Here is a 12,878-nt window from a genome sequence, read left to right as displayed (position 1 = left end):
TGCAGTAATACACACATAATCAAGAAATGTATAGCTAAAAAATGAGCCATGACAAGAAGTATAAACAAAGTGAGTGAAACCATATGTAAACAAAAGCATAATCATTTAACACTGGTCACTTCACTAACTAAGAGACAATTTATGCTTGATCTGAAAATGTGATCGGCGGCGCCGTATGGATGGTGTGACTCACTTGCAGAGCCCCCAGAGACATGCAGTGGGAAAATTGAGCACCGTACCACGTCACTGTGCAACTCTCAAATTTTGTAACAATGCGGACGGCTCCGCATTGACATGTTTGCTTGACGGTAGGTAAGGGCGGGAGGTCCTGTATAAACACAAACTCACTTCCTTGACAACAGTTATGCGCAGCGAAGCACAAGAAGTATGAATGCCCTGAATTCTGCAGAGGCAAGATCACCATAAATGCTGCACGGCAATTGCAGACGTCTGGAATTACCATGCAGGTCTATTCAGGGTACCTTTTTCTGTGCCAGCGCAGCCCTCTGTAGTTTCTCCTTGGGCAGGCAGTACTTCTCCACACGACGCTCTTCCACCAATCTGCAGAGAGCGGGTTAGAATAGAAACCACTTCATGGTTCCAAAAGTAGAATTTCTAACAGTTCCATTCCTCCTCATAGACAGCATATCTATACAGTATACAGACCACAGTATAAAGGTGAAGCAGTGTACCGCTCGGCTTCGTGTTGGGTCCTCTCAGCTTGTGAGCGGGCGCTCCTCAGGTCCCCCCGGGCCCTCTCCAGGGTTTCCCTCAGACACTGGTTGGACTCCAGAAGCTCAGCCTCTGAGTGGTACAACGTACCCAGCTGCAACCCCAGCTCCTGGTTCTGCTGTGAGAGGGAGGGACGGGCACGTGGTCAACTCAATGTTGTTTGGACATTAACTTTAACATAGGGCATTTACATCAGCCAATCAATGTTGAAAGGGCAATACAAACTGAATGTCAGTCAGGCGCTGAGCCTCAGGCAGCTTAGTACCAGTCTCAGATCAGCATTACCTGTCTTCTGTGTCTCCATTTCCTCCAGTGGAGAGCCCTGCTGCTGCAGTTTAGTCCTGACACACGCAACATACACAGGGTCATTAACACACATTTATATGAAATATATTAGTAAATGCATACTATACACAGGTAAAGTAACACCTCTTACTAACCTGAGGTTTTGCAATTTATTACGGGCAGACTCCTCCCCCAGCTGGGCGCCATGGAGACGCTCCTCACACTCCTCTTTCTGTGTGTGGCCAGCAGCATCCTGTAGCGCCCTCTGCTGCTCCAGCTCTGCCAGACAATCCTCCAGCACCAACCTGAACACACACACACACACACACAAACACACACTCATTATATACACACGCACACCAGTGGAGGCTGCTGAGGGGAGGACGGCTTATAAAATGGCTGAAATAGAGCAAATGGAATGGCATCAAACGCCTGGAAACCATGTGTTTTATACTATTCCACTCCAGCCATTACCACGAGCCCACCCTCCCCAAATAAGGCACCACCAACCTCCTGTGACACACACAAGATCGATTTACACAACTTCATCAAAGTAATCTGAGACAGTGTGTGTGAGCAAGCCTAACTTCTCGTGCACGGTGGAACTCCTCGTCGCGAGCGGCCTGCACCCTCCGGACGAGTTCCCCCTCCCTCTTAGCCAGCACCTGTCTCTCCACTGTCCCCTTCAAAACCTCCACATCAGACTGCATACCTGACAGACAGCCAGAGAAGAAAGGAAGGAGGGGGGGAGAGAGAAAATGTTGGAGTCAAAAGGAGAGAGACTGGAAGGAAAGAGTTACATTTGCAGACTAAAATGAGAGTGATGTGCAGTACATGCATGATCAAAACACAGAGGTTATTTGCGGAGCTTCCGTCCATTTGGCCCTGTAGTGCGTCTCTCTCCCTCTCCACTTCCCCTCTAGACCTGGCACACTCCGGCTTCACATTGGCCACCTCCAGCTTGTGAGAGTGCCTCGTCCTCCATCTGAAAGAAACAGAGAAACTGGCATGAGCACACAGCAACCTATTGATATAAGGGGTTATGGTGGGGACTGTAAGTCGATCTGGATAAGAGCATCTGCTATTTAGAAATACAGCTGATGATCTCTGGGGTTAGAGGTTAAGGATCACATAGGTACTTACCTGGCTGGTGAGAGTGTTGACCTCTCGCTCAGCCTTGTGTAGTCTGCCGGTCAGCTGGGTGTTCTGTTCATGACTCAGCTGCAACTCGCTCCCCAGACGCTCCGACTGCAGGCGCAGTGACTGCCTCTCTGCCTAAAACACAATCAAATGATGAATTATTCCACAAATCAAACACAGTAAAGTCATTCTGCCTAAGTTAGGACTTACTCCAACAGATACATTTCATCATGTAGCTTAATATTCATAGTGACAATAACAGTTCAAGATTGACAGACAAGAGACCACAAGTTTCTTACCTCCAGTGACTTGGCTGCAGCCTGGGATTATGCGAACTGGCGGACCTGGATGTGCTGCACGTTCTCAGCTTGCTGGCCAGAGTTGTGCCTCTGAGCCCGGAGCTCAGCCACGTCAGCCTCCAGGCCCTTCAGACGCAGGTGGAGCTGGGCCTTCTCTCTCAGCAGAGACTCGATGTGTTTACAGTCTCTCGACGGGTCTGTGCCCTGATACTTGGCCATCAGCTCCGCTCTGTCCCTTTCCAGCCGTGAAACCTGAACACACAACATATCAGAAAAGCAATGTCTATACATACTTTTTGTGTATTTGGACACCCCTTAAAATGAGTGGAATTGGCTGTTTCAGCCACACTAGTTGCTGAAAGGCGTATAAAATCGAGCACACAACCATTCAAAGTGACTTTCAACGTGGCACCGCCATAGGATGCCACCTTTCCAACAAGTCAGTTCATCAAATTTCTGCCCTGCTTGAGCTGCCCCGGTAAACCGTAAGTGATGTTATTGTGAAGTGGAAACATCTAGGAGCAGCTCAGCAGGAACGGCTCAGCTGCGAGTCACAAGCTCACAGAACAGGACCACGTAAAAGAACGTCCGTCCTCAGTTGCAACACTCACCACTGAGTTCCAAACTGCCTCTGGAAGCAATGTCAGCACAAGAACTGTTCATCGGGAGCTTCATAAAATGGGTTTCCACATCCGAGCAGACACACACAATCCTAACATCACCATGCGCAATGCCAAGCGTCGGCTGGAGTGGTGTAAAGCTCGCCGCCATTGGACTCTGGAGCAGTGGAAACACGTTCTCGAGTGAAATATCATGCTTCACCATCTGGCAGTCTGACGGACTAATTTGGGTTTGGAGGATGCCAAGAGAACGCTACCTGCCCCAATGCATAGTGCCAACTGTAAACGTTTGATGGAGGAGGAATAATGGTCTGGGGGCTGTTTTCATGGTTTGGGCTAGGCCCCTAATGCTACAGCATACAATTACATTTACATTTAAGTCATTTAGCAGACGCTCTTATCCAGAGCAACTTACTGACATTCTAGACGATTCTGTGCTTACAACTTTGTGACAACAGTTTGGGGGAAGGCCATTTCTTGTTTCAGAATGACAATGCCCCTGTGCACAAAGCGAGATCCATACAGAAATAATTTGTTGAGATCGGTGTGAAAGAACTGGCCTGGCCTGCACAGAGCCTTGACCTCAACCCCATCGAACACCTTTGGGATGAATTGGAATGCAGACTGCGAGCCAGGTCTAATCGCCCAACCTCACTAATGGTTTTGTGGCTGAATGAAAGCAAGTCCCTGCGGCAATGTTCCAACAGCTCGTGGGAAGCCTTCCCAGAAGAGTGGAGGCTGTTATAGCAGCAAAGGGGGGACCAACTCCATAGTAATGCGCATGATTTTGGAATGAGATGGTTCGACGAGCAGGTGTCCACATACTTTTGGTCATGTAGTGTATATCAAAAGACAAACATACTGTATAAGACCTCACATTAAAAACGTTATGTCTCACACACACCTCCGCATCAAAGCGGATCTTCTCCTCCAGTATGCGAGCGCTTTCCTCTCTCTGGTGGTCAAACTCAGACTTCAGGAAGGTGTAGTCATACCGCAGGTTGTTATACTCAGACCTGTACTCATCAGTCTCCTGCAAGGAACAGAGAACAGGGCTGGTTAGAGTAAAGGAGGAGAAACAGAAACAGAGAAAGTCGAATTTGAACGGATGTACTGTTTTTTCATTCTCAATAATCTGACCGTTTAAGTGTGATGGCCCACCCATCCCTGCCCTCAAAAACATTCAACACTTAGTTCTCACACAGTTGCTGTGAAGATAGCAGTTACAGCTGTGACAGTTCGAGAGCATGGTGGAACTAAAGGGTGAGAATAAGTTAAAAAGCTATCCAAAGCAACTGAGGCTGGATAGAAGCAGTACAAAGCATTAAAAAAACAGAAGCAGAGGCAGCCCGGAGGTGGTTAAACGTAGTCCGAAGCAGTAGAGAACAGTAAATAGCATTAGAGAACAGTAACTAGCAGTAGAGAACAGTAACTAGCAGTAGAGAACAGTAACTAGCAGTAGAGAACAGTAACTAGCAGTAGAGAACAGTAACTAGCAGTAGAGAACAGTAACTAGCAGTAGAGAACAGTAAATAGCATTAGAGAACAGTAAATAGCATTAGAGAACAGTAAATAGCATTAGAGAACAGTAAATAGCATTAGAGAACAGACAGAAGTGTTCTGGGGTGCGAGGCTCACCCCCTCCAGTTTGTTGAAGCGCTCTCTGACAGGCCCCTCCATCTCCTGCTGCACCTGGGCCCTCAACAGCTCCAGCCGCTGGGGGGTCAGCACCTTACAAAACAAACCGACTGCTGTACACACTGGCACAGAAGACAGAAACACTGCCATGCACAAAGATACACTACAGTAGTCATAGATCAGTAGGTGCGTTTTCTATTGACTAAGTGTGAACACATCACACACACTATCAGTATTATGGTATTATGGTCATCCGCTCATCGATCAGCATCCTCTGCAGTTCCATGTCGCCCCCCCAGGGTCCAGGCATGGGAGCAGGGGGGCAGAATGAGCAAGGGCAGGGGTGTTAATCTCGCCCCTACTGGATGGACAGATATAGCGAGAGAGAAGAATACGGTTAGGGAAAGCGAGAGCTGTGGGTTGTTCCACTCCATCCCTTTTCAAATACATCATTAGTAAGAAAGATTGACATCAAAACACGATCCACTTCTTCATAGCCACAAAGGCTTTAGCTCAACAAAATGAATCATAAAACAGAACCAACTTCAAAGGGGAAGAGACGGGCCCCGCTCTCCTCTGTTTGCAGGTCGGACATGGTAAAGACTGATGTTGAAAGGATGTTACGACAGGTGGGATGGGGCAAATTGCAGTTGTTACCATGGTAGTTCTAAATTCCCCAGCTATTTGTGAAAATGTCAACCGCTCAGGTAACTACACAGCCTCGGTCTCAAGTGATTTCTCCACTTTCTGTTGTGGATAAGCGTGGTCAAGGGAGGGATGATTATGCTTGATTGCAAATACTGTACTAGACATCTTGGCCTCATCTCAAGCACCCCACCCACCCTGGATAAAATGTAGTTAGCTACTCAAAGAACAAAAGACAGGATGTCAGACGTACTAAATAAATACAGGCAAGGCGATCCAGCAAAGACAAACAGTCCCAGCACTGCACACTAAACAATTCAGCTGCCTGTCTTACCCGGACTATGCAAGTACTGACAGTGGTGAGTAACGTTAATACTTGATAGCATAACAGCTGTGTTTTGCTGATCACTGTCGCACAAAAACAAATAGGAAAGAGACAGATATCTAAGCTGTCATCAGTAGCTAGCCGGTAATCTAGAGAAATAACTAGTGCCACTCTTTTCGAAAGTGGCGCTTTAACTCCCACGGTTCTAGCAAACTAGATAGTTAGCTTGCGTGCTAACAACTGGTCACTGAACAACGTCAAATCAGTTACCAAGCTAGCTCTTGGGCACAATTTCGAATGCTACCACTTACTTTAGCGATAATAATATGCACGGTTTCGATCGTTGCTTACCTCTTGAACTCGACACCTTGACAAAACGAGCTATTCTGCAGAGAACTACTCGCATGGAATCCTGGGAGATTTATTTTAACTCTACTTCAATTTTAGCCCCATGTGGTTAAATGGCAACATTACATAAGCTCTTGGAAAAGTGCTCATGAGTCCTGAACACTTGCTGCAATGAATTTAAGTTTTCAGTTTGATCCATTTTCACAAATTAACTAAATGTTTTGCGTTTTTTTATTTATTTACCGGTAGATGTTAAATAACTGATGCCAATGACGACCTGATTACAGACAATGATCACACACACACATAGTCAATGCTCATTAGCAGATTGTCATGACCAGTTTTATTTATTGGTGTATTTTAAACACATTTGGACTGTTAACAAAAGCCAATAATGTTCTAGGTTCTCCTTTGACACATTGTACAACATACACCTACCAACAATAACATAGTCATGCAGCCCGGATGATTATTCAATACAACCCTGTAACAAAACAGGAACATTAAAACAATTCTCTCCTGTAATGAGCTCATATTAACAAAACAAAAATGAGATCTAGGCTACATACTCACTGACTAACATATGGTAAAAAAAAAAGAAAAGTTAGTTTTAACAACAAAAAAATATTTGAATCATATGCATCTTGGCTTTTGCCATACTAAGTAGCTTTGGAATCAGATGGAATTCATGTCTGGATCAAATCTACAATTCAATTTGTAAATTCAATGAGCGGCCTAAAGAAACCTAGTGATTTCCACATTGCATAGTGAGCTACAGTGCTATAAGAGAGGAAAGGTAGTGTTAATCACTGTATTTAAGTATTACCAGAAGTATGGATAGCTTAAGATAAACGCATGGCTTACTTCCTATGGCTACAAAATAAAAATAAAGACAATTGAATAAAGGATAATAACAGTATCCATAAATATGGAATGGTAAATTAACAACAAATTGATGGACTCAAACCCTCACATTCCATACCCACAAGGCATGTAAGAAGTGCTGTGTTGGAATCATGTTATACTTATCAAAAACACTTCTGCATGCTGAGGCTGAAATACAACCATCGACTTGGCCCAAATTATAAACACACAAAATATCGCACTACTATTCAAGTTTGCTACATGTTAATTATAGTGAAGCAGTCGCTGGCCAGTTGATCATCATCCCCATTCAAAACCCCTTCATACACTAAGGCACATTCATTCCTTGTCTGTTTGACAAGAGGGGAAATTCTCTGGTCATAACATCAGTTATCTATTTACCTTCAAAAATACTAATGGAAGTACAACTTTTTGTACACTATAATGTAATACAGTGTGGTCAAATGACAGGTGGAAATTAACACACGCAACAGTTATGTACAACAATTAGAAAAAACATACAAAATAACTTAAAAATCTATAAGTTCTGTACAGCCTTTTTATGGGGGACATGACTCGGGTTGGAAAGTAGTCATGCCCTCTGACTAGTTACATCATCTTTCCTGGGTATCGGCAAGCGTCTGGCAGTCCATCTTCAACCTGAGCTGCAAGACATGAGGAGAAAAAAACGACAATAAGTCCTCTAACATCAAACTCTAAAAAGAGCAAGCCTGACAACGGCAAGGGACAACTCATCTCATATAAACCTTCTCCTAAGGTTTAGTCAGATGAGAGCAGAGCTTGTTCACCTGTCTGCTGCCTCCTGTTCTGCCTCTGTGGGGCTGCCGTCTGGTTGTGATGATGAGGCTTTGAGTTTACTGGCATCTGAAAGGAGACAGAGCACATGGTTAGAGACCACTCAGTTGTGACAGTCAGTATGCCACTAGAGTACTAGAGTAACACCCCCCCACCAGTCTTGCCGCATACCCTGTAGCCAGCGAATCTGTGTGGCGGGCCCGTAGCCCTGCTCGTTCTTGGCCGCGATGCGGAAGACGACAGCTGGCCGGTTGGGGGCGGAACTGTCAATGTAGGCATTGGCCAGGTGGGCGGGGCTGACTGTGCAAGAGGTCTTGGTGCCACGGTAGATCCTGATGAAGGCCAGCTGGCCAGGACGCTCAGAGCTGCTGCTGGACCGGGTCTTCCTCACCGCCAGGTACATGGAGTACTCCAGGATCTTACCTGACGGGGAGGTGGGGGAGTCCCACGTGATGTGGACAGAGTCATTAGCCTGGGGGAGGGGGTTGGTGGATAAAGGATGAGAGGAAAAACAGCTAATTGAGATGAAACAATGATACACATTTGATAAAACTAGAAATATATTGTGGAACTAGAAAGGCAGAAAGAAATCAATCTCCCATGTGAGCTCTCTGAAGCCTCTGTTGAACAATAACGAATGCTGGCAGCACATTCTGTTAGTGTGCTTGGCCTCATTTACACCCCTCATCAGTAACCTTCTCTGTGTGTAAAGTAGGCTGTAGGAGTGTACTGTACCTTGGTGATCTTGACAGCTGAGGGCGCTCCGGGAAAGCCGGGCTGGCAGGTTTTGAACTCGCTGGCAGGGCTGAAGTCTCCCTGACCACAGCTGTTGATGCCTGCTACTCTGAACCTGTACGCTACACCTGGACACAGCTCCTGCTTCTCCCTCCACTCATAGTCCTGAGGCCCCTGCAAATTAATCTGTGAGAGTGTGGTGTGTGTCAAATTTGAAAATCAATAAACAGATTAGACAAATTAACAAAAATGACTGCTAGCCGAAGATTGTTACTGCATGTTATCTGCACACATTCTGGGGGCATGTTTTTCATTAAGATTCAAACCAAGATGTGGCTTACCTCTTTAGTGTTAGTGGGTCTGCTGTAGATGGTGGGAATAAAGTCATTCCCAGGTGGCAGGTAGTAGTGGGTAACCTCAGAGAACAGGGTTTTGAACACTCCAGCATCAAACCACTCAGACTCATCTAATTTCTCACCAGATACCTACAGGGCACAGACAGGCATTATTTCCTTCAGTCTCTGTGGTAGACAAATGAATAACTTCCTTAGTATTCTAATCCTACCTTGCATTTGACAGTGTTGGGATCTGAGGAAGTGCTGTCAGGTTCTTGTCCTGTGAATGAGGAAGGACTGTCATTGGTTATGCCGATGATATTCAAACCATACTAGTAAAAAGCTAGCTTGGGGTCCATGCTGTTACCTGGCTGGTGCTCACTGCTCGCCACTGTGTCCGAGCGCTGGGAGGTTTTTGTGGGGTCACCCTCCTGTCCAAAGGACTCGGAGTGTGTTTTTCCACTAGCATCACTTTCTCCCTCTGGATGCGGGTCTCGAACAGCCTCTGACACTTCCATGGGAGTCACCTTCTGCCCTGCAGCCACCTCCTGGCGTGCAAGGTGAAGAGACCGCAATATTCAGTGTCAGTCAATGTAGCATTAACAAAATATGGATGTAACATTTAGCTTAGCTGTTACGGTCTCAATGGCAGTACTAACACCATCTGAATATAGCACTTTTCCAGCACTATAGCTAAGACAACTGGATATGGGTATAAGGGTCACCATCTGACCTGTTGGGATGTATTCTGGGCTTCCTGTGAGGTGGGGTCATCTGGGATCTGAGCTGACTGGACATCTGGAGGAAAAAGAGCACATCAAGCATAGCTTTACATATATGCCTCTTCTTAGCCTGCTTCAACCCTAGCCCAGTACAGGCATCACCCTGGCCTTGAGAGTGGACCAGATGGCCACGGACAAAGGCTTCTGCTTCTAAACCACTTTCAAAGCCAATTGCTTGGCCTCAGACAGAACTCCTCTGAAGGCCATGTGAAATTCCCTGTTGTCATTCCTATTCAAATTAATGGTCTCTGATTGGTTGTGTGTGAGCAGCAGGTAGATTTCTCCTCTCACCTTGGTCCTGGGGGTTCCTCTCCTGGCCATCTGTGCTGGGTCGGGCAGTGGGGTTGGCTGGGGTGTTGGAGGGGGAGACGGGCTGCAGCTGGAGGATGTAACACTCTGCTGCAGGTAGGGGGCGCCAGGCCACATGTAGCATGTTGACGGTGGACTTGACCAGTAGTACTGCTGCTGGGGTGGAGGGCCGCTCTGAAAACACCACAAATCACAGTTAGGTTGTAGCAGCAAAATGGCCTTGCAGATAGCAAGTGTGAACAAATGAGAAATACACTCTTCACTGACATTCCTAGTTAAATAAAGGTTTTTAAAAATATATACAAATATGCTTTAAATAATAATAATAATATAAAGATGGTATGACGCTGCAGCACATTTTGAGCGACAGTAATAAGACATATGCTGATATTAATAGTATCCTTGTTTCTCTTCTCACCTGTCTCCAGATACCACAGGTCCTTGCAGCACACCTGGTAGTTCCAGCTCTTCCGGTAGCCGTCACGGCCACTCCAGATGTAGAGGCGGGAGCCGACAGAGGCAGCACAGTGGCCTGCCCTGGCTCGGGGTCCCCCGCTGCTGGGCTGGGACTCTTCCTGGTCACCCTGGCTCACTGTCTGCCCCTGTTGCTGATCCGGGCCTAGGCTCTGCCATGTCATGGTGTCTGATATCAACAGGAAAAGGGGTCAACTGTTTAAGCACTTTAACTTCTGCAGATGGAAAAGGGGCTTTATACATACATTTGATTGATTTAACCTTACTGGGTTCAATTCAATGTGATGATTCTCATAATATGAATTTAAATGGAATGCCTGTTATGTGACCAGCCAGATACCCTAAGTGATGAGCTTGTAATAATGATGTATGATACTGACCTAAGTTGAGCACGGATAAGGAGTTGGTACATATCCATTCAGCTCCCAGGGCGTTAGGTTTGTCTGTCTCTGGAACGGGGACCCATCCCCCAAAAACATACATCCTTCCCACACAGAGGCAAAGCAAAAAAAAAAAAAAACATATTAGGCAAACATCCATGATGCCACACAAACATATACAGCACACACAAAATACATATTTCCATTACTTGTTTTCTATAACGTTGGCAGAGTGAAGGCTTCTGGGTAGAGGAAGGGGTCCTTTAGTGTCAGGTGTAGACCATGTCATAGATTCTAAAGATCAGACAGAAGAGAGTGGAGAGCCAGTTAGATTACCTCACTTCAATGAGTTCATCACCACAAACACAAATGAAAGGTTGTGGTTTATGGAAACAACATTCAAAGTGTTGTGGTCAGATTGTGGTTCATCAAAGCATGTTAGTAGACTGAGATGAGGTTACCGAGGTCAAGCTGCCAGAGGTCGTCAAGGCGACTGCCTCTCATCCCTCCGAAGATGTAGAGTTTGGGGGAGCTTGTCCCAGTGTATGCCACCGAGGTGTGGGACTCTCGAGCCCACGGACCTACACCCTTAGTATCTGGAATGTTCCAACCCTTCACCCCTGACACTGACTGCAGCTCCAGCTCATAAAAGTCATCTAGGTACCTGCAGAGAGAAAACAGAGACAGCCAGTGGGATGAGAACTAGCCTGGTCCCAGATCTGTTTATGCGGTCTTGCCAACTCCTATGGTCATTGGTGTGGCCAAACAGATCTGGGTCCAGGCTAGATGAGAACATCATTAGTGACAGAGCAAGCATTAAGGTTTCTTATGATTATCACAACCCTCAGTACCCTGATTAGAGAAGCTGTGTTGGAGACTGTTGGAGCTATATACATAGCTCCATACCTTGGGACATTGCCATTGGGGTCCTCACTGTCATTGGCCAGTCCCCCGAACAGGTAGCACTTGTTCCCAATGAGGGTGAAGCTGTGTCCGAGGCGGGGACATGGGGGTGGCATGCCATTCTTTGGTGGCCTGGGTTTCAGCTTCTTCCACAGCCAGCGGCTCGCCTGACAGACAAAGGGTCAGAGGTAAAACTATGGCATCTTATCCATCCGAGTGAATACATACAATCTACTGTACAATCTAAGGGGGAAAGATGCTGTACTTGTGAAGACCTTCCATCAGAGCTACAGGTCTGTGAATGACAATTCTGCAGCACACCCTTCACCTTATGCATAAAACATGACAAGAGGATGTTTATTACAGAAGACGCAAGTGAGTGCGAGAGCCTCACCTGTAGCTCGTACAGGCTGTTGTTGTATTTGCCAAATTCCACCATGCCACCAAAGACCAGGATGCGGGTTCCCTCACAGGCAAAACCATGGGCAGCACAGCCTGGAGGGATGTCCCCTCTCACCGCTGGGAGAAACCACTGCTTAGAGACTGGACAAAGGGCCAGAGATCTGATTACCTGAGAATAACTCATGTTTACTCAATCATAATGCACTGTGTGACTATAATTACGCAATATAATTTATAAAAGCTAAGTCAACAATTGTTTGTTTGTTAGCTACATGGCCTCGAGATTCTCAAGTGATAATCTGTTACACATCAATTGTATGCTAGCTAAATTAGCTATTCTACACAGAAACTACACCTGATAACAACCATAGACAGTATATATACATTTGGTTAGCTTCGCTAGCTAACGTTAGCCAAGTAAGCAAGCTGGCTGCTTAGCTTCAGGGAATGTTTGTGAAACATTCAAGGCATTAACATATTAGTCGCACCAGATGGCTAGGAAAACCAAATAGTTAAGTTAGCTCACTTCTCAAACACAAAATGTGTAGCATCCATTAGCTAACGTTCACTAACGCGTTAGCCTACCGGTGTTGTAAACATGGAGCTCCTCCGCTATCCCCTCGTTTCCACCTCCAAACACGATAATAAGTTCCCGAATAGCCGCTGCTCGGTGTCCGTGTCTTGACCGGGGAATAGGTCCAGTAAAGGAGTTGACTTTTTTCCATAACGGGTCCATTGTTCCGTCAGGAACGCAACACACCGGGGTTCGGTCCATTAACGGTTACAGCAGTTTGGCGCTGTTTGTTGTTACCAGAGAGAAATAGGCGGAGCGAGGTGGAAAACTCT

At 46.1% G+C, this 12,878-nt stretch overlaps 1 protein-coding gene and 1 pseudogene across 3 annotated transcripts; both read right to left on the bottom strand.

The window, feature by feature from the left end:
• Positions 1–764: 764 nt before the first annotated feature.
• Positions 765–6,091, bottom strand: LOC123994577 (annotated as a pseudogene).
• Positions 6,092–7,459: 1,368 nt separating this feature from the next.
• Positions 7,460–12,875, bottom strand: LOC123995614 (host cell factor 2-like). 3 transcript variants are annotated; one of them, XM_046299242.1, is made up of 16 exons: positions 12,618–12,875; positions 12,025–12,173; positions 11,634–11,797; positions 11,189–11,391; positions 10,937–11,021; positions 10,728–10,831; positions 10,292–10,516; positions 9,856–10,047; positions 9,516–9,580; positions 9,150–9,330; positions 9,013–9,062; positions 8,789–8,932; positions 8,448–8,627; positions 7,884–8,184; positions 7,706–7,781; positions 7,460–7,556 (listed from the first exon to the last, which is right to left on the bottom strand). In XM_046299242.1, exons 1-16 carry the CDS (start codon positions 12,805–12,807, stop codon positions 7,511–7,513), a joined length of 2,355 nt encoding a protein of 784 aa, XP_046155198.1. In that variant the 5' UTR covers positions 12,808–12,875; the 3' UTR covers positions 7,460–7,510. The 3 variants fall into 3 exon arrangements, with proteins under 3 accessions (XP_046155198.1, XP_046155197.1, XP_046155199.1); XM_046299241.1 differs by having other exon boundaries at positions 8,448–8,633; positions 12,618–12,873; XM_046299243.1 differs by having other exon boundaries at positions 7,460–7,561; positions 8,448–8,633; positions 12,618–12,872.
• Positions 12,876–12,878: the final 3 nt, after the last annotated feature.

The sequence above is a fragment of the Oncorhynchus gorbuscha genome, linkage group LG14 (genome assembly GCF_021184085.1).
Source record: "Oncorhynchus gorbuscha isolate QuinsamMale2020 ecotype Even-year linkage group LG14, OgorEven_v1.0, whole genome shotgun sequence".
NCBI classification, from domain to species: Eukaryota; Metazoa; Chordata; class Actinopteri; order Salmoniformes; family Salmonidae; genus Oncorhynchus; species Oncorhynchus gorbuscha.
The sequence above is the reverse complement of the archived record's forward strand: the minus strand, read 5'-3'. Positions and strand labels throughout refer to the sequence as shown.